We start from the raw sequence: 25,564 nt of genomic DNA, 5'->3' as shown, positions 1-25,564 counted from the left end.
CACACTGAGCACATGTAACAGACGTGACAGAGTCTGGAGACGCCGTGGAGAGCGGTCTGCTGCCTGCAACATCCTTCAGCATGACCGGTTTGGCAGTGGGTCAGTAATGGTGTGGGGTGGCATTTCTTTGGAGGGCCACACAGCCCTCCATGTGCTCACCAGAGGCCTGACTGCCATTAGGTACCGAGATGAGATCCTCAGACCCCTTGTGAGACCATATGCTGGTGCGGTTGGCCCTGGGTTCCTCCTAATGCAGGACAATGCTAGACCTCATGTGGCTGGAGTGTGTCAGCAGTTCCTGCAAGATGAAGGCATTGAAGCTATGGACTGGCCAGCCCGTTCCCCAGACCTGAATCCGATTGAGCACATCTGGGACATCATGTCTCGCTCCATCCACCAACGTCACGTTGCACCACAGACTGTCCAGGAGTTGGCGGATGCTTTAGTCCAGTTCTGGGAGGAGATCCCTCAGGAGACCATCTGCCACCTCATCAGGAGCATGCCCAGGCGTTGTAGGGAGGTCATACAGGCACGTGGAGGCCACACACAATACTGAGCCTCATTTTGACTTGTTTTAAGGACATTACATTAAAGTTGGATCAGCGTGTAGTGTTATTTCACTTTAATTTTGTGTGTGGCTCCAAATCCAGGCCTCCATTGGTTAATAAATTTGATTTCCATTGATGATTTTGTTGTCAGCACATTCAACTTTGTACAGAACAAAGTATTCAATGAGAATATTTCTTTCATTCAGATCTAGGATGTGTTATTTGAGTGTTCCCTTTATTTTTTTGAGCAGTGTATATTGGATGTCAGTTACTCATAATTTAGGATTAAAAATTATGGTTTTCATGTTAAACTAGTTTGGATCCCTGCCCACATTGGTGTAGTAAGAAATTAGTTGGCTGATAGTTTTGCTAAGAGTGCTGCAAAAAAGAATATTGTTGATTTAAATGTTAAAATGAGGTAAAGAATATTATTAAAATGTATATCAAGAAGAAATGGCAAAACCAGTGGGATAGAGGATTCAATGCTAGGTTTTATTATAGTATTCAAAAAGAAGTTGGGGAATTAAGGAAATGCAATAGAATTAAAAAGAAGATGTTATATCTAGAATAAGATTTGGAAATACAGGATTAAATAGTACTCTTAAAATAATAAGCATAGTACAGGTTGTTGTAACTAATGTGGAAAATTAGAAACAGTCCAACATAATTTTTTTTAGAATGTAATAAATATGTTCAGGAAAGAGAGGTGTTACTTAGAGATTTAAGTAGGAATAAAAATAAATTAGATATTAGGGAATTGTTTCAGAGATCATCTGGGGATGTAGTTTTTAGCAGTATTTTTTGTTTCCTAAGAAGAACTGGCATTATGGGGTGATTATAATAGGTAAACGATCCATACTCCAATCTGGAAGGTGGCGGTAATGCACTTATAAGTTGTTTGCCAACCGCCATAAAAATAAAAAGAAGAAGAAGAACTTCCTGGTAAAACATGTCTATAGCCTCTGTGGTCCGCCATAACAGAAAAGAAGAAGAACAATGCCTGTAGCCTCTGTTCTACTCTATAGAGCTTCAGTTCAATACGAATGCAGGTGATCTGATAAAGCTCATCTTCGAGCCCGAGCGGATATGTCAGGGTTCAGCGCAGAACTAATCGACTATCTGGAAGGTAGAATAACCTTCGAAGAGTTTGACAGACGGAGAGACGAACGGAAAGCGGAGGTACACCTCATACAGCGCCAGTTTTAGATGCAAATGAACATCAAAAAGAAAAAGCATTTATTTTGGTCACTTACATTTATCACATAAAATAAATCTATTTCAACCGTTGGTCATTTTAATGCTTACTTTTGATAAAAAGTCAGAAAATTAGAATATTCTAAAGACCAATAAAACACCCGGATAAGGTAGATGGTTGCTGACTTAACAGCTGTCCAACATGGTTCAGTGCTTTGTCCAAGCATATCAATGGAAAGTTAAGTGGAAGAAGGACGTGTGGTCTAATAAAGTGCATTTGCTACCTACACCAGCAGTTTTGAGAGGCTTGTGTCACAAACTCCATTTAAGAGGTTGAACATGTCTTCCATGTCTCTGTTTGACTGCCCCTATCGCTGTGTCTCAGTCATCCCTGTCTTGGATCTCCCTCTAATCATGCTTTTCCCATTTTCCACCAGGACTCAGAGGAATTTACAGAAGATGAAAACAAACCTTCCACCTCGGCACAAACAAAAGCTACTATTGGTAAGATGGCTATCCTGATCACAACCATTACCTAAAACCAAACGTTCCCTCAGCTGCTCCAAATCCTGGTTTATTCCTGTTCAGTTTTTGCATTTTTACACATCAGAGAGAATGTCTTCCTGAACTTTGTTGCTTTGACTACAAATCATAGGGGAAAAGAAAGCACAACCTTGTGGAGTTCTGAAGTTTTATGTAGCTGACTTAATAGGATTATTCAATTATTTGCCTCTAATATTAAGAGAAAAAAGACAATGGCCAGGCTAATTAAACCCCCAAATTTTGTGTCTTAAATTGGAATTTCAAGGAAAATGAATCAAAAAAGGGTTTTGTAGAAATTTGTGGGCATAATTAAAGGTAAAACCATTCCTTCAGTACCTGATCTGGGCTGCTTTTGCATGAATCAATGCAGGGAGGCATGGAGGCGATCAACTTGTGGTTCAGGAAGCGACCATCTGCATTGTTGGGTCAGGTGTCTCATTTTGATTTTGACAATATTCCATAGATTCTGCTTTGCTTCACTCTGAAGTGTGTAGTTATTCCAGTTGCATGTGAATGTTTTACAACCACTCTTTTTCCTTCCACTCAATTTTCTATGAACATAATTGCATTAGTATACTGCATACATCCAGCTTTTTTAGTGGCTTACCTTCCTTGTGGAGGGTGTGGGTTTCTCTGCTGGACAACTAAAAAGTCAAAAGTCTTTAGATGATGTAGGTCATAACATTTTGGATGCTTTTCTTTAAAAGACTTTGTAACCCACTCTGTATGTCATAAAACTATACAGTAAATATTACTTATTGAAATTAATTCCTGGACTAAAGGAATGAAACAAAATCCACAAATGGAGTCATCTTACTTAAAAAGGCTCATGAACGTTGAAGCCGTTAGCAGTTTTTTTTTTTTTTTTCATTTTAAGTGACAATGAAAAAACAAAAACACATTAGGTTTTTTGTTTTTCACTTATTACATCAAAATGAAAACTTGGATAACAAACCGGTCCATGCGTTCCTTTGGTTTAATAAACAAAAAATAAAGTCTGTTTTTTGTGTTTTCATTTTTTGTTTCAAACCAAAAACAACTGAACTGCCTAAATGTACACCGACCTAAACATCCAGAGTTTTTCCTCTTTCCGTTTAGAGGATGGAGTCAGCCCAGGAGTACAGCAAGCCTTTGCTTCCATTCTGGGGGAAACGGCAGCAGTGGCATCTTCAGAAGAGGAGGACAGCTTGAGCTATGTTGATGACAAAGATGATAGGGATTTCAATGTGGAGGAAGAAGAGGAGGCGAAGGGAGTGACCAAAGAGAGAAAGAGGAGGCTGAGGCAAGGAGGCAAAAGAGGCCTGAAGAGCAAGTTAGAGGAGGAGGAGGAGGAGGACATGACGGTGGGAGACGTGTTCAAGCTGGAGATGGAGCTGAACCGAGAAAACAGAAGGTTGATGAAGGTAAGACGGCGAACAAAGATCACCTTGTCTCCTTTTTTACTTACTGAAAGTAAGTAAATGTCTTACTTGTTTACTCACTATGTCTCTACAGGGGCGTCGTCATGGCAGCAAACTGCCTCAGGCTCTCAGGGGGCTGATGGGAGAGGCCAACATCCGTTACGCTCGGGGGGAGAAAGAGGATGCCATCTTGATGTGCATGGAGATCATAAGACAATGTCAGCAGCTGTTCATTTAACTCCCTTCATACAAGTAGATGATCTGACTCCTCACATGTGTCATGTGTCCTTCAGCTCCTCTGGCCTATGAGCCATTCTCCACTCTGGCCATGATATATGAGGACAATGGAGATGTGGACAAAGCGCTGCAGTTTGGGCTCATCGCTGCCCACCTCAACCCTTCAGACTGTGAGGAGTGGATCCGACTGGCCGACATGTCTCTTGAGCAGGACAACGTCCGACAGGCCATCATCTGCTACACCAAAGGTAAGCTATCTCCGTCACTTCCTGTCCCTCACCTTTACCACTGTCTGATTTTCTCTTACATTTGATGTTCCATTTAGTTTTTTTCCACTTTTTTCTAAACGTTCCTCTTTTGTACAAAAAAGAGGAAGATTTGGTGCAGTTTCTGTGATAGTTGTAGTAGTTAGTAGTTTTGAATTGAGATTACACTACATATTTACACCAGCCATTTTTCTTCCTGTCTGACATAAAATCAGTATTAACTTTTCTCGTTTTTGGTTGGTAATTACTTTCATTGGCTAGACTAAAATTCTTAATGTGTGTAATGGATGAGGACTGCCTGACTGGGGTCAAATAGTAAAGTATGTAAGTAAATGTTTATTTATAAATCGCTTTTCACAGACATGAAATCACAAAGCACTGTACTCTAAACATCAATGTTAAATTACACAAAGAATAAAACAAGCATAAGAAGTACAATAAAACTGACAGAGAAGTCTTTTTCATGTGTAATTGGGTCACATTATCTCACAGACATATTTTCAGCTCTGCCCACTTATTTTCAACACCATCTGTTTTATGAAGTGCACCAGTTAGCTAAGTAACTTCCTTTTTACTGTCAGTCCTGCACTTTATATTTTAGATTTATATTTATATTCATATTTTATACTGTATTTTATTTTATTCTGGAGTAACCTCACAACATTGAAAGCTCAAAACACTGTCCCGAGCCGTATGCAACGAAATTTCGTTCTGTATACACCCTGTGCATGCAAAATGACAATAAAGTCAGTCTAAGTCTAAGTCTCTAAGTTCCTCCTGCACCACAACACCCCCACAACATGATAATGCCACCTCTGTACTTCACAGTTAGGATGATGTTGTCAGGCTTCCAAGAGTCCCTCTTTTTTCTATAAGTGATCATTATAGTCAAACACATGGATTTTAGTTTCATCAGACCACAGGATGTGCCTGAAGTCTGACAAGGAAGTGGTGTGTTTGGAGATATACTTGTGGATGTGTGTAATTACCTCAGATTTCTATGAAACTTGCTGCACGAATAGACAGAAATTGGTGGGAGGTCTTTGTTTTGATGCATTTATAGAACCTCACTGTAAAACAACATTTTACAAGGTAGTTTTGAACTAATTTGTAGTGAAAATATCTTAGTACACTTGACTAAACTAACTTGTAAGTAACTTCAGCAATAAATCAGAGCTTGCTTTAAGTCAATAATTCCCTCAATGGGCAGTATTATACACTGCTCAAAAAATAAAGGGAACACTCAAATAACACATCCTAGATCTGAATGAAAGAAATATTCTCATTGAATACTTTGTTCTGTACAAAGTTCCATTTGCACAACAGCAGGTGAAATTGATTGTCAATCAGTGTTGCTTCCTAAGTGGACAGTTTGATTTCACAGAAGTTTGATTTACTTGGAGTTATATTGTGTTGTTTAAGTGTTCCCTTTATTTCTTTGAGCAGTATATGTTTTCCAGGCACGTAGTACCATTTTATAGCACAATCAAGTAATTTTGTAACATTCACTTGTTATAAAAATGCTGGTTATATCAAATATGAGCTAAAAGAAAGTTCACATTGTAGTTTAAAACCTTGAAATTACTCTCTGTCTATTTAAAAACTCCTTGTCTTTCTGAAACTCCACCTTCAGGTAGTCATCACAACATTGCGCCTCTATTAACCCTTTAGAAGTCTACCCCAGCACTTAAAACAAGTATGTACTGTATATCTTAACTGAAAAGTTACTTATCAGTTAGTTTTGCCTTATCTCAAGAGTACTAAGATATTTGCATAAAAACTAGACTAAAACTACTTAGTAATATTTTGTGTTTTTGCAGTGCTGCTGATCACTTATCAGAGGTAAGTAGGCCAATTCTAACTGGTGACATAAATAATGTCTAAACATCAGTGAGTCTGTCTGAAGCCTAATCACATTCTGGTCTAAGCCGTGCTACGTAGGAGACAGGCAATGTGTTTAAAGTCATAGTGACGTCCGATTGGCTTCTTTCCTGCAGCAATCAAGTATGATCCCACCAATGTCCGCTACCTGTGGGAACGCTCCAGCCTCCAGATGCGCTTGGGGGAGCACAAGCAGTGCATGGACGGCTACCGCAAGATCCTGTCTCTGCTGCCTCAGGAGGATGGGGAGCACTTCATGCAGTTGTCCAAAGACATGGCTAAGTAATGGAGTTTTTGGACTGAATACACATTCATCCAGTCAGAGAGGGCAGTATTTCATCTGTTTGTGTTGCAGGAATTACTATGAGAGCAATGACCTGCCCTCAGCACTGAGTGTGATAGAGGAAGGTCTGGCCCGACACCCTGGCTTGGTCAGCGATGACTTCCTCAACATGGCAGCTGAGCTCTACATTTGCAACCGCCAGTACAAGAAGACCCTGCAGGTTTAGATATATGTCTTTTCAACAGAGTATCAGAGTAAAGTGTGTTCTATCTCTAAGGTGTGCGTATCTGCTCTAGGTTCTGGTCAAATTTGCAGACATTGTGTTGATTCGAGCAGAGTCCCCATCAGAAAGCTCAGCTCTGTCTTTGAAGGACATGGGGACAGAGGAGCAGCAGAAGGAAGGGGAAAAGGGCACAAAGTCAAACACTGTAGAGGACAACGGTGAGTTCATTACCCAACCTCTTTGTTTGTGTACAGTCAGTATGCATCTTTGTGGAAACAAAAATCTCATTGGGTCCTGCTTGGAAGTCGTCTTACAGATTTTTGCTGTTAATTAAGGCTTTTTAATTAACAACAAAATGAAGAAACCAAAATTAAGAAACTTTGCTCCCGCAGCTTTATAATTCTGCAATGTCCAAAGACAACAACTTAGACAATATTTTCAATGGTGTTCTAATAGATTTTGTACATATTAGGGGTGAAACAAGTAATCAGATAAATCATGATGAAATGATTATTGAAATAATCTAATTTACTAATCAACTAATTGTTAACTGGAGTATACAGACTCTAAAAAAAGAGTCTGTATTTAGACTCTTTTTTTAGTCTAAAAAAAGAGTCTAAATAGACTTTTCTCGGCACACTCTTTATATATATATGTATGTATGTATCTACGTACGTATGTATGTGTGTATAAGTATATATATATACACATACACCAAAGACCTGGATGATGGCCCAAAAAAGGTTGACGAACATTGATCTAAGTAATCAGCACAACCTTCCAGCCCAGCAACCACTTGGTTCATCAACCGCTGAAAAGTGGAAGGTGCATTCCTAAGATCAAAACTCATTACAGTATAAGAGTATAATCAGGATGGTGTGATAAAGGAAGACACCTCTTGGGCTCTAGCAAACAAAGGTACTTGATAGAAACCTTTGAGCAAATTGAATTTATTCGCATACTTAGCCGTTCCAACATGATCAACACAGTCTTCCATCCGAGGAAGTGGATAGGAGTCAGGTTTTGTAATGCTGTTTAGTTTCCTGTAATCAGTACAGAATCTATAAATAACATCAGGTTTTTTAACCAACAAACATGGTGAGACCCAATTGGAACAAGATGGTTCAGCCAGGCCGTTCTCCAGCAAATACTGAACTTTTGACTTTGAACTTTTTTGGAGTCATGATAGAAATGCTGACAGATGGGCTGTGCAATTTTCACATCAATGTCATGCTCATTTAAGTAAGTACGTGTTGATATCAGTGAACAACGCACGAAATCCAAAATGGACTGCTTCAGCTGCTCACTTCTTTCTGCAGACAAATGGGCTCAATAGTAGTCACAAGTTGGATAACATCTCAGAGTTCTTAAGTCTTGGCTGGAGTCTGCACATGCTCATCTAATCTTGCTGTGCAGCTCAAGTCCACTTTTTCTGAAGAGGCAGCTGCCTTCATGTGTTTTTCTTCCACAGTTTGACTGAAATAGGGCTTCAGTAAGTTACAATGGCAAAGCTGAGTTGGTTGTTTAGAGTCTGGGGAAAAAAATTGTAATCTTGTGCTGACACCTGTTTCAACAGAATATGGACCATAAAACTTTGCCTGAATATACAACCTTGAATAAGAAGTAAGGCAAGCATATTATCTTGAAACACTCCTGAGTGAAACACTCTACTTTCAGACTTCTGGTAAAACCGTTGTTTAATTTTTCTTTGAGCCTTTTTAAGATTCTCAGAAGCTAGTTTACCAGCCAGGAAAACTCTGTGATGAAAACCGTTAATATAGTCAAACAAGTTTGATGGGGGATCAGAACTCTCCAAATTAGTTTTTAGAACAGCAAGAGGACCACACACTAGTGTCGCAGTATGCTCACAACAATGCCTTCAGGGTTTGGTGAAAACTCACCAGGGCCCCCTGGGTTTGAGCATGACAAAAGCACTGCTTTGTCGATGGACTACACCAAGTTGTTTCAAAATCTCAGTAAACATGCGTGAAGTGAAATTGATCAAATTGAAGTGCCTATCTGAAGTGACTTTGGAATCCCAAACACTGAAATGAAATTAGACAAAGCTTTGACCACCGACTTTGTTGTAAGTTTTGATTAGGTTTTCCAGTTAAGTGTGACAGGTTTTCACAAAATAAGCAAAAAATTTGTTCAGACGCGGCCAATAAAAATGATGTAAAAATCTATTATAAGTTTAATTGCCCGGACAATGAGCAGTTTTTAAGTCACGGTTTCTGGACTTAACTGGAACTACAACTTGGTAAACTGGACCAACAACATCCCCATCACTATAAGACAACCTTTTACGTACCAATAGGTTGTCTTGCAGAAAATACCCACATGAGACTTTTGTATCCTGTTCAGCAGTACTTGATCAAACAGAGCAGCTAAGTTTGTGTTTTCCTGCTAGACAGAAATCATCTCACTGAGTGATAAAGGAACAGGAAGAGTTGGCAGACAGGCAGTCTTCTTAAGAATAGTACCAGGTTTACCAGACTCAACCTCCTTATCAACCAAAGAGCGGGTAATGGCATGAGTTACTGCACAAGATGAAAATGCTTTAGTAAAGTCTCGAGCACACACGTCTGACACAGAAACGGATGGAGAAGCTTGGACCACTGGAGGAGTTGCAACATCTCACCACACACATCCACCTGCCAGATTGTTTCCTAGAATGAGAGAAACGCCTTCCACAGGAAAAGAAGGATGAACAGCTGTAGTTACTTCTCCTTGTACCAGTTCTGATTGCAAGTAGATCTTATGCAGAGGCACAGAGAAAGTTTCCAATCCAATACCTCTAATTAAGACACTGCGACCAGTATCAAAAATGGAGAAAATGGCAAAACAGATTCCAACATGAAAGACTCGGATGCTCCGCTGTGATTCTGATCACAGAATCTTCACAGCCACTTTATCTGAATTGCCACTTAAAGAAACAAACCCATGTGTGATGAAAGGAGCATAGTCTTGTCTGACATCCTTCTCAAAACTCTGGGGATCTGTGGCATTCAATTCTGAAAAAGACTTAAACTCAACAGGTGCAGCTAAAACAGTTGGTCTTACACTCTCAACTTTAGCTGGAGGTGTAGACTCCATGGAATGCAACTGTGAAACAATGGCTAAAACCACAGGTTTTTGAAAATCCTGTTTACTACTACCTGATTTAGTTTTGGTATTCAGAGGACACTCATTTTTTCAGTGTCCCTTCTGGCGACGATAATTACAAGAAGTACGGTAATGATTGTCACTATAGTCTGCTTTAGATTTCAAAGTAGGATCCTATCTAGTTTTACTGGGAAACCATTCCTGGTGGGAATACGTCCCTCACAGCTTTCTGGGTTACCACATACTCATCTGCTAAGACAGCAGCTTTAGCAACAGATTTTCCTTTTGGTTCATTAACATATGTGGCAACTCAATCTGGAATAATGTTCTTGAACTGTTCCAACACCATTTTGAGTCACAAAGGGACTCAAAATTATTCACTTCTGCTGATAACGAGCTATAAAACTGTGTGTTTAGTTCTCTGACCAGATGAAAAGACCAGATCTTTTCAGCCTTCATGCAGTTCCTAAATTGTTGCCTATAATGTTCAGGAACCAGTTCATAAGCCTTCAAAACAGCTTCTTTAACAGATTTATACACTTGTCTTTCAGCTGAAGTTAATGAAACATAAGCTTCTTGGGCCTTACCGACCAGCACACTTTGCAACAGGATGGAGCAATCTAGACCACTCCAGTCATTTCCCTCTGCCAAATCCTCAAATAAAGAGAAAAACACATCAGATCTTGATTATTAAACTTGGGTAACAGCTTCAACATGTTAACCAAGTTATGTCCAGAAAACCCATCACCACCTATGGACAGATTAAAAGGTCCACCACTTAACCTGCCCTCAGACCTCAACTTCAGATACTCTGCTTCCAGATATAATTTCTGTACCTCTAACTCATGTGCTATCCTCATTTCCTCTTGCTCACAATCCAGTCGTTTTTCCTGTAACGGCTGGATTGTCTCTCTTCAAGCTCATGTTCTAGCTGCAATTTTTCCAACTCAAACTGCATTTCAAACTCAGTTCTCTCAAACTGAAATTTTAATTAAGAGGCTTGAGAAACTGTTGGACACAACAATTCATCGTCCAACTTTGAGGCAGTAGTTAAAGAATCTGAACCAAGGGAAGTTGCATCTGTCCCATCAACATCTGAAAGAGAAACAATAAAGACATCCAATTTTAAAAGTTTGTCCTTAAAGAAGCTCATTAGCTGTGGTAACTTTAGTCCTTTTGCAGCTTCAAAATCAATTTTGAAGTGTTCTGCTACTTGACAAATCAGCTCCTTTTTTAAGCTTTTCCAGCAGTTCTAAAGTTGGGAAAGCCAAAAGAGTCCACAGTATCCATTTTCAAAAACAAACAAACAAAAAAAAAGAACAAACCAACTTCCAGTACAAACTGGTCAGAAAATACCAATTTTTTTAACCAACAACAATAAGGAAGTACATGACTGGCACAAACAAACGGCAAATCTCCATTTTCCAACAGCGAACTGTCTAAAGAATCCTGCAAGAAGAAAGGGCAGAGACCTACTGCAGCCGTAACTAAATATATGTATGTAAATTAGCTATTTTTATCATACTTAATGGAGTAGGTTGATGTAAATCAACATGCTGGTGATACCCCCTATGCTACTTAAGGTAACCTTAGCATTAGACTAATGCATACTGAATGCATTTAGTCCTCGTTAAGCAGCGCAGCAATGATTCGGATCAGATCAGAATGCTGGGTTCCAACCCACGTGCATACTTTGGCATGCCCCTTTTAAATTTTTTCAGAAACTTTCAGCTTTTTTCTCCCCTTTCCTATGTTCGCTATCAGCTACTTTAGCTATGAAACGAAATGAAAGAAAAATAAATCTTTCACAGGTAAGAGGATTGGTAACCAGTATAAGTAGTATTTGTAATTATGTGTCTGATGTTCCTGCAGATGAAATTCTGGATGTTCAGGTTCCGGACAGTGTCCCAGTTGATCTCAGGGCCAAGCTCATTGTCTGCCTCATACAGCTAAACGTTTTCACACCGTCTGAGGTAAAGACAAGTCATCACTTTGTACCAGTCCACAGCTTAGAAACCATAAGCCCAACTTTAGTACAGGTTGGTTGTTTCTGCAGGGCTTAGTGTCGACTTTGATGGAGCAGAGTCCGGAGGAGATTGGGGACCTGTACCTGGACGTGGCTGAAGCTTACTTGGAGCAGGGACGCTACACGTCTGCTCTGCCTTTGCTATCGGCCCTCGTCGTCTCTGAGAAGTACGACCTAGCTGTGGTCTGGCTGCGGCACGCAGGTGGGAGCTGAGTCACTGACAGACATCTCAAAATGTCCTTCTGACATAGACATGGGGTATAGATTTTTTTTATAATCCAGATCAGTATAGGTGAGGGCCAAGGTAATAAGAGTATGGTAAAAAAAATTGTTGTAGATCTCTTTCCTGTTTCGGTGTCTAAATGTTCTGTTTCTCTCTTTTTTTTAATAGGCCAGTCACAATAACAAATTTTGCTGGACGATAAATTGTCCCACAAGTTATTGCAATAAACGATCATATTGTTATTTTAAGACTCTTTTCGAATAATATGAGAGCAATGACAGCAACGCAAGTACAGCCTGTTGAAGACCAATAAATTTTCTAACAAGTATTTTCACATCTGAACTGGAAAACATTTTGAATGCCTGAAAAAAATCAACTAAATACCCAGGACAACGAATTAAATGAAAGCTTTTTTCATCCAGCCTTTGGTAGAAAGAGCTATACAAGAAAAACAATCATCCAAATTGTCCATTTCCTCTTAATATTAGTCAATATCAAGTCATTATTAATAACATAATCACTTCCTTCTTATAAGTAAATGGAATTAACATAAATATGCATGTACATGATTCACTTAACTGGTTATCTTAACCCAATACAATGACAATAATCCAAATAGAGTACTCCTTATTTTCAGTAATATAGAACTAAATGTTAAATATTTCACCATCGGAGAATGGCGAAATAGTCTCCAATGGTGAATATCGGAAATATTATTCCGAGATAATATCGGAAATCATCAAACATTTTTTGATTATTTCATCAAATAATGTTGAACAAATTAACTAAATAGTCATGAACAAGAATATAGCATCAGCCTTAATATACCATGCTAATGTTAGCATTAGCATTCTCCAAACAATGAGACAAACACTGACCAGTTAACTTGTTCCAATTTTTAAGCCTAAGAAAACCCATTCTTTTGAAGATTTGAGGCATCTAGAAACTGCAAGGTGCATCATTAGGCACATAATAATCACAAATGGAAAGCAAATGATTTAAAGCTCACCTGCAGCACCCAACCCTAAACTTCCTTGTCCACCATATGTTCTCGGAGAAAAAAAACAATTGGCCCCACCCTACTTTTAAAAACCCAAATTCCACAAAATCTTGCAGGTTTTCATACTTAGTCCTAGAATAGTGGGCAGGATTAAAAGCTGCAAAGGGAGACTTAACCTCAATTATTAAAAATATCTGGGTTTCCCCCAAACAACCTTACTTTCTTCCTTCCTTCATTATGTCATTCCTTCTTTTCATTTTTCCTGCTTTTTATTTTTGTCTCCTTTCTTCTGTCCCCACATCCTGCCTCCATGCTTTCATTGTTATTTTCCTTCTTTCAAGTCCAGAAAAGTCTGAAATTTTTATATAAAATTAGTTGGAAGCCTGTTTTTTATGTACTGTATTTGTTCAGTGTTTTCTTTGCAGTAGGAGGACATTTGCAGCATTTCTACTGACCGTATAATTGTGCAATTTGACATTGCACTAAAAAAACAAATCACATCTTATTCATGTGTGGTTTTATTTGCTTTTCTTACTTACAAAATTGTGTTTTTGTTTTCTGATATTGCCGGAATATTGATCAGTTTTGAGCTCATTTGTAATGGAAACGCAGCTCGTCTATTTTCAATTGATGTCCCCTGCTTGTGTCACAGAGTGTCTTAAGGCTCTGGGCCACATGAAGGAGGCAGCAGAGAGCTACACCAAGGTGGTGGAGATGGCCCCGCTGCACCTGGAGGCCCGGCTGTCTCTTGCCACGGTGCAGCAGCAGCTGGGGCGGATGGACTGTGCTCTGAAAGCGTTGGAGTCCATGTACGATAGTGACACGCTGGCCCAGGATTCGTCCGCTGCACAGAAGGTCAGCCTGTGTTCTTTGGATGTCTTTTTTATGTCTGCTGAATTAGGGATGTTTTTGTTGGGGGACAATCTAAGACAGTCTTTTTCAAACTGTGGTCCCCGGACCACTGGTGCTCCCGGATGGTCTGCAACATACTGCATGTAAAGATCTGTTTATTTGCCGTGACGTGAACTCAAAGTGCAAAGCATAAAGTTAGCTTACCAAAGGATTTTGATTAAACATAGCAATGACTAATAACTGGTTTAGAACCAGATTACTCAAAAGAAAAACTGAAGATACCTGTGGAAAGAAAACAACACCAGGACTACTTATGTGATCAGAGGAAGCCAAGTCATACATGCTGAGAGGATTGATTCATTCATGTTATTCTTGAGTGATTTGTTGTTTTTTTTAATGGCTCGATGCTGTGAACGGTAGGACTCCAGTATCAGTTAGTGAGAACTATTCTTTGTTTTTTATAACTTTGCTTGCTTATAATGTTGTGCTCGCACATTTGCCAAAAATTGAGTTGCTTTGCCAAAATCAAAAATCCTCTTCTGCACCATTGCATTTAATTAAGTTAATTTAATCATTTTTAATTAAATAAAAACAACAACAGCTGTTGATTCAATTCAATTTTTGGCAAAGCAACTCAATTCTATATTCCTTTTATTGTGCTTCTAAATTACATATAGCCCTAAAAATGTTAATGCACACAACGTGTGGTAATAAAGAGCAACTTCTTTATTAATTTCTATATATTTGACGTCATTGGGGAGATTAAAATCCACACTTACAGATTCTGTAAATAACTAAAAATGCCCCGAGTAGACTTGTTCATGATTTTGTTGTGGCCTGTTATATTTACCAAAGAAAACAAGTGCGTCGAAAGGTTAATATTTTTCATTTCATGTTTTATACATTAAGATGTTGTTATTGTGGGGCATTTTCAAGTTAGGGGGTCTGTGAGTGTTTGTTTGTTAAAAGGGTTAATGGTTCTTAGCCTGAAAAGGTTTGAGAAACACTGATCTAAGGCATCCCATTTTCAGCCCTCAAAGTTTTCTTTTCCCAGCTAGGGGTTGAAGGTTGATGCATTAAAAAAATTTTACAGTGAAATTTTCACTTTCAAAAGAGATACAGACAATACAAAGTCTAAAACTGGAAGGTACAACTTAAAGCATTGATTACTTAGTCAACCATGTTTTTCTGCTTTTAATCCAATTCAGAGTGAAGAGGACCACAAATATCTAGTGACTTTTACTCATTGCAGACTTTGGTAGTAATAACCATGACTAAATAAAACAGAAATTGTTATCCTGTCCTCGTTTTTGAAAATTGTTGTGCGGCACCATCTTTCGCTTCAATACAACACCCAAGTTTGTTTACCAGTTGTGGGACCAGACCAAAACACCTCCCAGTCATTACCTTGAGAAATAATTAGATTTGGTTAAGTGTGAAATAGACTTTAATGCCAAAAATTATCAAACGTTACAAATCACACAAATGGAACAGTCCAGGATGGAGGAGCTGTTGACATTCACAGCCAAGCACTGGGATCCACTCACCACACCTTAATAGTGACACCAAGTAAATCAAAGATTGTGGCGCGAGGTCTGCTTTCATCCTCTCCTCATTCCACAGCCTCCCTAAGGGGCTTGACCTGCTTTAATTAGGCATGCAGCAGTGTACAAGTGAGCAGATAAGAGAAAGAGGAAGGACACAGAATCATATATCCATAACAAATTGAACAGAAAATTTCCAGATGAAGACAATAGAAAAAATTGAGTTTCGAAACGTGGTTTTTAGGGGGCTTTTTTATTTGATTTCCTTTTAAACAAGGAAAACCAACAGATGTTAGGTTTTAGATCTGAAATGATATACAGCTCAATTTTTCTACAGAAATCACTTTATTATAAGTGGGTTTTTTTATTGAGGTAAAATAAATTAAATAAAAAATAATTTTATTTGGTGGCTCTCTATTGCCTTCAACTTAATAGTTTTGGCCCACATTGCAAAATGTTTTGCGATAGGAATGATGACTAAACACAAAATTGAGGCTGCAAACTGTTAGGTAAGGTAGGGCTATTTTATTTTTATAGTACATTATCAGCAACAAGGCAATTCAAAGTGCTTTACATGAATTAAAAGGAAATACAAACAAAATAACAGACCAAAGGAAAGAGCAAAAGAATCTAATAATTTTGATCCAAAGTATATAAAGTAGATACTGTAAATCAGCTCAGGTATTTTAATTTTTTTTATTTCCTGTAAAGATCTAGAAATGGAAAATATTTAATTGCCATCCAGGCTAATTGTGTGTGTTGTCATTGTAGGAATTGAAGCTGCTGCTGCATCGCTCCACACTGCTAAAGACGCAGGGTAAAATGGAGGATTATCTGGACGCTATGATCACCATGATCTCCATGCTTCTCAAGGTAACTCTTGTCTAAGCCTGTCGCAATAAGTAAATCTTTTAATCGCATGATAAATTAGAAGGAGCTTGATAATTTCCATTCTGATCATATTTTTTGAAGGGCACTTTTGTTTACAGAGATATCACCTATTTTATTGATTGTTTCAGTTATGTGTGGTGCAGAGGTTGCGCTAGACTTTTTTGTTCATCAGTTTAACTGACAGGCTGAAACATACAGCGCCTTGCGAAAGTATTCAGCCTCCTTGAACTTTTCAATCTTTTGCTGCTTTTCAGGCTTCAAACAGAAAGATCTAAAATGTTATTATTTTGTGAAAAATCAACAACAAGTGGGACACAATTGTGAGGTAGAACAAAATGTATTGGATATTTTTAACTTTTTTAACAATTAAAAAAATGCAAAGTGGGGCGTGCAATATCATTTGGCCCCCTTGCGTTAATATTTTGTAGCCCACCTTTTGCTGCAATTACAGCTACAAGTCGCTTGGTTTTGTCTCTATCAGTTTTGCACATAAAGAGACTGAACCTCTTGCCCATTCTTTCTTGTAAACTAGCTGGAGCTCAGTGAGGTTGGATGGAGAGCTCTTGTGAACAGCAGTTTTCAGCTCTTTCCACAGATTCTCGATTGGATTCAAGTCTGGACTTTGACTTGGCCATTCTAACACCTGGATATGTTTACATTCCATTGTAGGTTTTGCTTTATGTTTGGGATCCTTGTCTTGTTGGAAGATAAATCTCCTTCCCTGTCTCAGGTCTTTTGCAGACTGCAACAGGTTTTCTTCCAGCATGGTTCTGTATTCGGCTCCATTTATCTTTCCATCAATTTTAACCATCTTCCCTGTCCCTGCTGAAAAAAAGCAGGCCCAAACCATGATGCTGCCACCACCATGTTTGACAGTGGGGATGGTGTGTTCAGGGTGATGAGCTGTGTTGCTTTTATGTCAAATGTATAGTTTTGGATTGTGACCAAAAAGTTTGATTTTGGTTTCATCTGACCAGAGCTCCTTCTTCCATGTTTGCTGTGTATCCCAGGTGGCTTGTGGCAAACTTTAAACAAGACTTTTTATGGTTCTCTTTGAGAAATGGCTTTCTGCTTGCCACTCAGAGATCCTCACTGAACTTCTTTAGTGAGTTTGCTGCACTGAAAGTAAAGGAGCTGAATTGCATGCCCCACTTTGCAGTTTTTTATTTGTTCAAAAAGTTTAAAATATCTAATAAATTTCATTCCACCTCACGATTGTGTCCAACTTGTTGATTTTTCACAAAATAATACAAATTTTAGATCTTTATGTTTGAAGCCTGAAAAGCGGTAAAGGGTTGAAAAGTTCAAGGGGGCCGAATACTTTCGTGTTCAGTCAAATAAAATTTTTCATCTTTTTTTTTTTTTTTTTACCCCTGCAGGGGGTCTTTTGTGGGCTCTAGTGTCCCTTATATGACAGTGGGCTGACAGGAAACAGGGAAGGAGAGGGGGGAAGACATGCGGCAAATGTCGTCGGGTCCGGGAGTCGAACCCGCGATGGCCGCGTCGAGGACTGAAGGCCTCCAAATACGGGTCGCGGTAACCCCTACGCCACCACGGCACGCCCCAAATAAAATTTTTATCTGCCAATTTATATATTTTGTCTGTTGCATTTATTTTTTGCAGTTTAATTAATATTCAGCAAGTAGAACAGACAATCCAGAACCCATCTTATATTAATCAAACAGATGGACATATCTAACTTTTTCTCCGCAGTAATTAAAAACCACTGAGCGAGCAATAGAATGAATCAACACCACTTAAGTTATGAACACTTCACCTGATGGGGTCTGATCGTTCAGCCTTCCAACTTCTTCCTGGCCCGAATCTAGAGGAGAAATCCGGACTAAAGTTTAGATCGGACCTATAAAATCCAACCTGACCAGTCCATAGACATCATGTCTGAACCTCATCCAACCAGACTGATTAATTTTTATTAGAGGCTTGAACCTGAAGTAAACCCGACATGTTATTTTAATTAAGATTTTACTGCTTCGCTTTTAAACCACCATTTGAATAAGCAGTGTAACTTCTCCCAGCTTTTGTTTAACATCTTCCAGCTGCATTTTGTCTTCTGTAACGCAGAATAAGCCAAGTGCAAATTTGATTGATTGAATGGATTTTATTTCTGTAGCTTGAGCAGAGCAAGGTGGAACCGTGTGTGCATTTACTTGTTCAGCACACTGCACTTGTTACAGTCTAATTAACTCATTACATTTCTTTAACAAGGTTAACTGTCTACTACTCAATTTAAATTATCAACAGATTAACACAACATAGCTTTCTCTTTAGATTTCTCTGTTGTGGATGTACTGAAGGCTTGTACCACTTCAGCCAAAGTTTGGAATGCGCTTTTTAACCATTCATGCTCCAAAGCATCTTGCCTATTAGCAGACTGTTGGCTCCCCGTCAGCAAGATGCATTTACTTCAGTGTCCATGTCAGAGATGAGATTCAGAAGGGATGTTTTATATTGACTGATTTATTTACCTCTGCAATGTGTAAAGAATTGAAAGTGTCCCACATCTCCACCAATAGTCAGGGGTGTGAATTGTAACTTGTCAAAATGATGGACGAGCTTAAGTTTTTTCCGTCTATTTAAGAAAAATACCAATCAAATATGGAAAATATTTACTGTATTTGACCATATTTACCATATATACTCTGCGACCTCTCGTGTGGCATTTATTTCCATTTTATTTATTGATTTTGGTTGTCGTTTTATTTTGAATATTAAAAATGGCTTCCAGTTCCAGTGCTGTGTGTTCCTTACAAACCCTTTATTAGTCTTTGAGAGGGCAAACTTGTATTATTGTGCCATTATTAATATATTACCTAAAAATGGTCTCAAAACATTATAGGTTGCTGTAATAAGTACTGGGACAATTTATTGTCCAGTAAAATTCACTGTGGCAGGCCTCTGGTGTTCTAATCACATCTTCAAAGGAGAAATCCTCTCACTCCCTGCATTTGCAGCATGTCAAATAACATGTGATGGTGTGTTTCCAGGTTGCTATGCAACGGGCCAAGGTGTGTGTTCGTTCTGTAACTCTAGCAGGACAGAACCACCTGAAACTTGTGAAGATTGAAGACATGCTGCCAGAAATCGCCGACCATGAAAGTGCCTATCTGGACAACATGTGTATGTAGAGTATCAAACATAGACAGATAAACTGGAATAATTTGAATCTTCCACATTTTTTCCCAGGTCCTTAGGCAGGTTGTCCTAAAACACCATCTAATCTAATCTTTGTGCACAGGTAAAACCAACGTTTTATCCAAAGAGGACTGGTGGCAGCTGTTGCTGAGCTGCCTGCTGGGGTTGTGTGACCTGCAGCGTTACGAGGAGGTGGATCTCCTCGTGGAGTCGGCCATGGAGTTCTACTCCTTCTATGACAACAAGCCCAGGAGGAAGGAGCTGGAGTTCTTTGGCCTCTCTGCCACCGTCCTAAACCAAAACTATTATAAGGCATACAACTACATCAGGTGCGGATGGAGAAATAAAAGCAGCGTATGCTATATGGTTACTGTTTTGTTTTTATTGATTTTAGTTTTTTCCTCATCAGATTAATGCTTATAGAAAATGTAGATCTACCTCAGTTTTGGAACATTTTTCATCAGGTATCTTTCCTTATCTCTGTTTTCACATATTAGATAATATGCCAGGTACATGTTACAATGTATTACCTGATTGTTTCTTTCTCATTAGCTGACAATATCGTCCCAGCACCAGCGCCACCACCGCTTCTGTCTACGGCTGCTGTTAAAGCATCCTGACAACCATGCACTGTGTGTTCTCTGCGGACACAACGCCATGGTGTCTGGAAGCTTCAAGCATGCTCTGGGTACGTCAGGCTAGGATACATTAGCATTATCTAGGAGTTGCTTACATGGTAAATTTGCAAATGGTGCTACCTTATTTCATGAATAACTACATCTTGAGGTTGAAATGGGAGCAAATAAGAGGTTCCTGTATTTTATTCCCTCCTAAAAATGTATTTAAGAAAGAATATTAACACAATGTAGCGTGACGTCAGGTCCGCAAGATCCCGCCTCCTGCAATGTCCGTACTGCAAGGCAAAAAAGTGGTCACTGATGATGACTACCATTGGTTTTAGCTGTTGACTTGTCAACATAACACACTAAATCTTAAATGCATTCCTGATGTATAAAAGAAAATGGGACACAGTTGCCAACTCTGACAACTAGATAACAAGGTAACATGTAGATGTGCTTACAATTTGGTGTGGTTCACTTAAAACAGATCATCAGTAGAGCAGGTGTTTAAATTAATTAACCCTAATCAACCAACACTGTGGTAGCTAAGCCATGGCTGTGGTACTACAGTGGTAGCTAATCTACAGCGATCACTCAATCGCAAAATAAACATCAAGCCTGAAAACATAAAAGTGTTACGGACTGAATGTTCTGTTTGTGTGTATTTTGGTGTTGAATCCTTATACATTAGTTGCGTTGTCAGTTGCTCTGGTAAGTTTGTGCCTGCATACAGACTCGTTGCAGACACAGAGAGCGAGAAGAAAGGAGTAGTTTTGAGTTATACTTACATGTTTTTTTCTGCATTATTTTTCCTTTGCTGTGACGCACTGCACTAAATTAATAATACATAAATCTTCAGGTTTCATTTTGTTAATGGAATTGTTCTACCACAGTAGAGTTGTTATGGATGGCAAGCAAAAGGCCTTTTCTCCTGCAGCATTGTGCACATGTGCAAAATTTCCAGATGTAAATAACGTGCAACAACATGTCTATAACATGTATTAGCCGTGTTAGTAAGAATGAACTAGTATCTGACACATCAGATTCATTAATCCTGCTAGGATATTGATGCACTTAACAATAAATATGATACTGTAATTATTGCATTTTAAGCTAGATAGCGTGCCTAAGACTGGAACAGTGCATAACATCATGTTGAGCATCTACAAGTTCTAGTTGGGCTAAACTTAAATTTTATCCCAACCGATTTCTTGTCTGAGTTCCTGTAAGGACTTGGGGAAAGGTGAATCCATCACTGTGATGGATTCACAAATATTTTCATAACCTGGATATAATTAAAAGTTTTAAACATCAATCAGTTTTGACCGAAAATATTCCTCTACTAGAAAGCTTAAGATAAAGAGTGGCTTTATTTTTCGACACCAAAGTGAGTCCGAGCATCCGTCAAAATGTAACAAAAGAAATGAAATGCTTTCCTAGAAGAACGTTCAACTTATGTACTGGCCTAGTCAAGGTTCAGAAGTAAATCTGATGAAAAATCTTTGTTGTCACTTGAAAAAGACTGTGGACAACTTCTGTCCACACAGTCAGAGATTTGGAGAACTTTGACATTCTTGTTTACTCTCTACACTGCACCTCACTCATACAATGAGTGAGAAGAAAAGCGGACAAGAAAGTAGACGATATGAACAGAAATTAACTTCCTTAGTACAAATACAAAAAACTCTTTCCTATGTTACAAAATTCAACATTTTACAAGTTTTAATCTTATTTTTTATTATTATTATTATAAAGGCCTATCTATATTTGTAAGAGAGTAGATATATTTGATCAATTTTCACTATAAAATAAAGCAGCTTGTATCATGTTGAATTAAATGTGAAAAAAAGATACACGTTTTTTCTAAAAATTTCAAGATTACAATTTTAAATTAGCTCTTGCAACAAACAGAATTCCTAAACTACAGCAAATGCAGAATACAGACAGATCCAGTGGGAAAATATATAGATTTTGATCAGTGCAGACTTGACTTTGACTTGAACCAAAAGATTTGAGTCTAGACTTGAATTTGGAAAAAAATGTTTTATAGACATCTCTGACTACTGTTTTTTAAATTTCTCTAATGGATTTGTTATTTAAACATAATACATATCCTGTTGAATTTGGAACATGCTTTTAAATTATTTGTTGTCTCAATCTTTTTACCCAGAAACCTGACATTTTAGCAGGTGCATGAAGACAGTATGTTTAGGTTAAAATGCAAATGAAGTGACTCCATTGTAATATGCTGAAAGTGTTTCATATGTTTGTGTTTTTCAGGACAGTACGTTCAGGCTTTAAAAACCCACCCGGAAAACCCACTGCACAGCCTTTATGTGGGTCTCACTTTTTTCCACATGGCATCCCAGAAGTATGTAGCCAAACGTCATGCTTTAGTACTGCAGGTACATGTCGTTCCATTTCATTTTGCTCTGGTTGTTTCGCTTACATTTCCTGCAGCTGATTGGGTATTTTAGAATGTGTCGCAATATGTGTTTTTAGGGATTTTCCTTCTTGTGGCGATACGTGGAGCTGCGTGGAGCGTGTCAGGAGAGCATGTACAATCTGGGCCGAGCACTGCACCAGATGGGCCTTACACACTTGGCCATACATTATTACCAAAAGGCGCTGTTGCTACCTGCATGGAAACTGGATGTAGGTGAACTATACAGCTGGTCATTTTGAATGAAGCCGTATTACGAGAATAGTCAAAAAATTACAACGATATTCTGGTGATATTACAACTTTATTCTTGTAATATTATGACTTTATTCTCGGAATAATAGAGTCATTATCAAACAAAAAAAAGTCATAATATTGCGAGAAAAAAGTAAAAAAATTAGAATAAAGTTGTATTATGAGAATAGAGTCATATTATGACCTTATTCTGGTAATATTAAAACTTTATTCTCAAAATATTCACTTTATCCTCATAATATTACAACTTTATTCTCATAATACGACTTTATTCTTTCATTATTGCACGTTTATTCTCTTTAGTTTATTTTTGTAATTTTATGATGATCTTGTAATTAATTTTTTTATTTTATTTTTTTCTTAGTATGGCTACTCTGTCGTATAATTGAAAGTTAAAAATGATGGTCTGATTGTTTCCATCTAAATATCTCTTTCCTCTCTCAGGGAATTTCAGGAGATCAGGTTGATTTGAGGAGAGAGATTGCTTTTAACTTATCACTCATCTATCAGGCCAGTGGGAACACGGAGATGGCGCGGCAGCTCATCAGAACTCATTGCACTATATGATGAGGTGCTATTTCTATAAAGCACTTTCAAATGTGGGGATTTCTGATTTTACCTGCAGTGAAAATGTTGAGACAACTTGTATTAACAACAGTTTTATTTTAATTATAAAACAACAGTACAGAGTTCCAATATTGTAAATAAAATAAATGTAATTTGTACTTTGTCATTCCCATGGCTACTTTAGAATGTTCTCTTGTCATTGATTGGGACCCGTGGAACGATTTTGTGCAGGCCTTGACCATTGTTTCAGAATGGTCAACATTTGGTTTGTCATCTCTCATGTTGATGCAGATAGCATGTAAAAGAAACTTTTACTGTGCAATTTTCACAAATGTAGGGCCATGATGCAACACAGTGTCTGCATTGTGGTACACTAATCAACACATTGTTTTTAAAGGTTTTATTGGCTTTAGTGACCTTTATTTGATAGTGAATTGACAGGATAATGAGAGAATGGGAATGGGAAGAGGTGGGTCAAAGGTCACCAGGCCAAGAATCGAACGTGCAACAACCGGGTCGAGGACTAAGGCCTCCTTATGTGTGTTGTGTTTAACCCCTGCCACTACAGCACCCCACAGAATTTTTTTAATGAATTTTTCAGACACAAACGGTTTGTCTGCTGTACCACCACAAAGATGTGTACTGATACTATTTGAAGTCATCAAGAAAATCGTCACAGGTAGACTTTTGCAGTTTTCAAAATATTGATAGAGGGATTAATGCCAGGCTTCTAGATAAAACCAGTTGCTATCAATGCGAATCTTTCAGTGTGCAGTGATTCAGCTTTTTAGAGTCATGATTCAATTCAGAATATATTTTTGATTCGGTATGTATTTTTAATTCAGAAACAATGTTTCCATTCAAGCCTTCTAGATATTCTGTTTAAATTATGTGACTGGTGAGATGAAAAGACTGTAAACATATAGAACATTTATTTTTAAAACAATTCTATTAGGTTTCATACTGCATCAAACTCCAATAAGCTTATAATTACGCAAAATTAGGTTTGAGCAAAATTAATTCTGTAACTAAGGCTGCTTTCACACTGCAGCCTGAAGTGACCTAATTCCAATTTTTTTTTCACTTAATGCGACCTGTATCTGATCTTTTCATGACATTATGGCGGTTGGCAAAACATTGAGCATGGCGTTCAATGTTTTAGCTTCCTGTTTTTTTCTTAAAGAGGAAGTAATATGTGTTTTTCAGGCACATTGTGCCATTTTATAGCTCAGTCAAGTAACTATTACCTTCAGTTATAAAAAATATTATATACGAATGTGCCTTCAAAAAAATTGTACATTGTAATTTAATGTCTTAAAGGGATCCAAGATTATTTGAACATGTTGGCCTAAATATGTTGTAATTTTTCTACTAACTAAAAGTGTACTGTTTGTGACACGCCAAAACTAAATTATTTCAAAAGATTTGTATCTTTTGTCATATTTTTCACCCATGGGGGTCGCCATTTTTTCACCTGCTGGATTGATTAAGCGTTTTGGTCCATTCTGTTCTGGAATCCACAGAGTAAACACAGGAGGGTCAAGTTTACCTGAGTTGTTTATCATATTGCGTTTGACTGCTGTCATTTTAGATAATGCCACACTGTCACTGTTGGCTATAATTAAATAGATTAACAAACAGTGAGGTGAATCTGAATGGCTTCCCACACAACGCCTAAACCCTGCTACTGCGGGAGCGAAAAACGGTGAGAGAAACATCAGATTGACACCACTGGAAGCTCTTTGAAATGCTGATGGCACTCTGAGGCAGCGCCGGACGAAGACCAGACCAGACACAGAGCTATAGAAATACGAACAGGCCGGATCACACAGTCCGACCAGAGATAAGCATCATTCATTCTTTCATTTACGAAGCTGAAGGTGGCAGCGGCAGCAAAACATCAGATCCTAGCCAACTGTCCTCTTCCTCCGTTTGGTCCGCTTCAGCTTCATCACCTCTGGTGATTTCTACATTCCAAATATACATGAAATGCAGACAAATAGACGAAACACAGGGGGCTGCTGTACATGATGCTCAGCATGTAGCTTTACAGACTAACAGGAAAATTAGTTTACCACCATTTCGGTCAAAACAAATAGGTGGTATGTACAGACCAGACCTGGAGGATGTGTTTCTGGGGTTTCTGTGCTGACGTAAACACAAAAGCTATAAGTTGCTTCCTCACAGGAAATAATACACTTTTTAACTCGCCTAGTCCAGTTCAGCAATACCAACCTCCTAAATGCAAAACGGAAAATTTTTTTAAGTAGCTTCTCTTAAATAGAAAATCCCTTTAGACACTATTTTTTTT

At 38.3% G+C, this 25,564-nt stretch overlaps 1 protein-coding gene across 2 annotated transcripts; it reads left to right on the top strand.

Moving 5' to 3' along the window:
- The first annotated feature begins 1,485 nt into the window (after nt 1-1,485).
- On the top strand, nt 1,486-24,493 carry gtf3c3 (general transcription factor IIIC subunit 3). 2 transcript variants are annotated; one of them, XM_005807410.2, is made up of 19 exons: nt 1,486-1,727; nt 2,180-2,246; nt 3,384-3,688; nt 3,780-3,903; nt 3,979-4,170; nt 6,186-6,351; nt 6,425-6,572; nt 6,649-6,793; nt 11,553-11,653; nt 11,737-11,908; nt 13,582-13,784; nt 16,097-16,198; nt 19,222-19,354; nt 19,473-19,698; nt 19,779-19,833; nt 19,922-20,057; nt 22,270-22,394; nt 22,492-22,644; nt 23,131-24,493. In XM_005807410.2, the coding sequence occupies exons 1-19, from the start codon at nt 1,635-1,637 to the stop codon at nt 23,251-23,253; spliced, it is 2,769 nt and encodes a 922-aa protein (XP_005807467.1). In that variant the 5' UTR covers nt 1,486-1,634; the 3' UTR covers nt 23,254-24,493. The 2 variants fall into 2 exon arrangements, with proteins under 2 accessions (XP_005807467.1, XP_023185595.1); XM_023329827.1 differs by lacking the exons at nt 11,553-11,653; nt 11,737-11,908.
- The last annotated feature ends 1,071 nt before the right edge of the window (nt 24,494-25,564 follow it).

The sequence above is a fragment of the Xiphophorus maculatus genome, chromosome 24 (genome assembly GCF_002775205.1).
Source record: "Xiphophorus maculatus strain JP 163 A chromosome 24, X_maculatus-5.0-male, whole genome shotgun sequence".
In the NCBI taxonomy this organism is placed as follows: Eukaryota; Metazoa; Chordata; class Actinopteri; order Cyprinodontiformes; family Poeciliidae; genus Xiphophorus; species Xiphophorus maculatus.
This window is presented reverse-complemented; position numbering and strand designations above follow the sequence as displayed.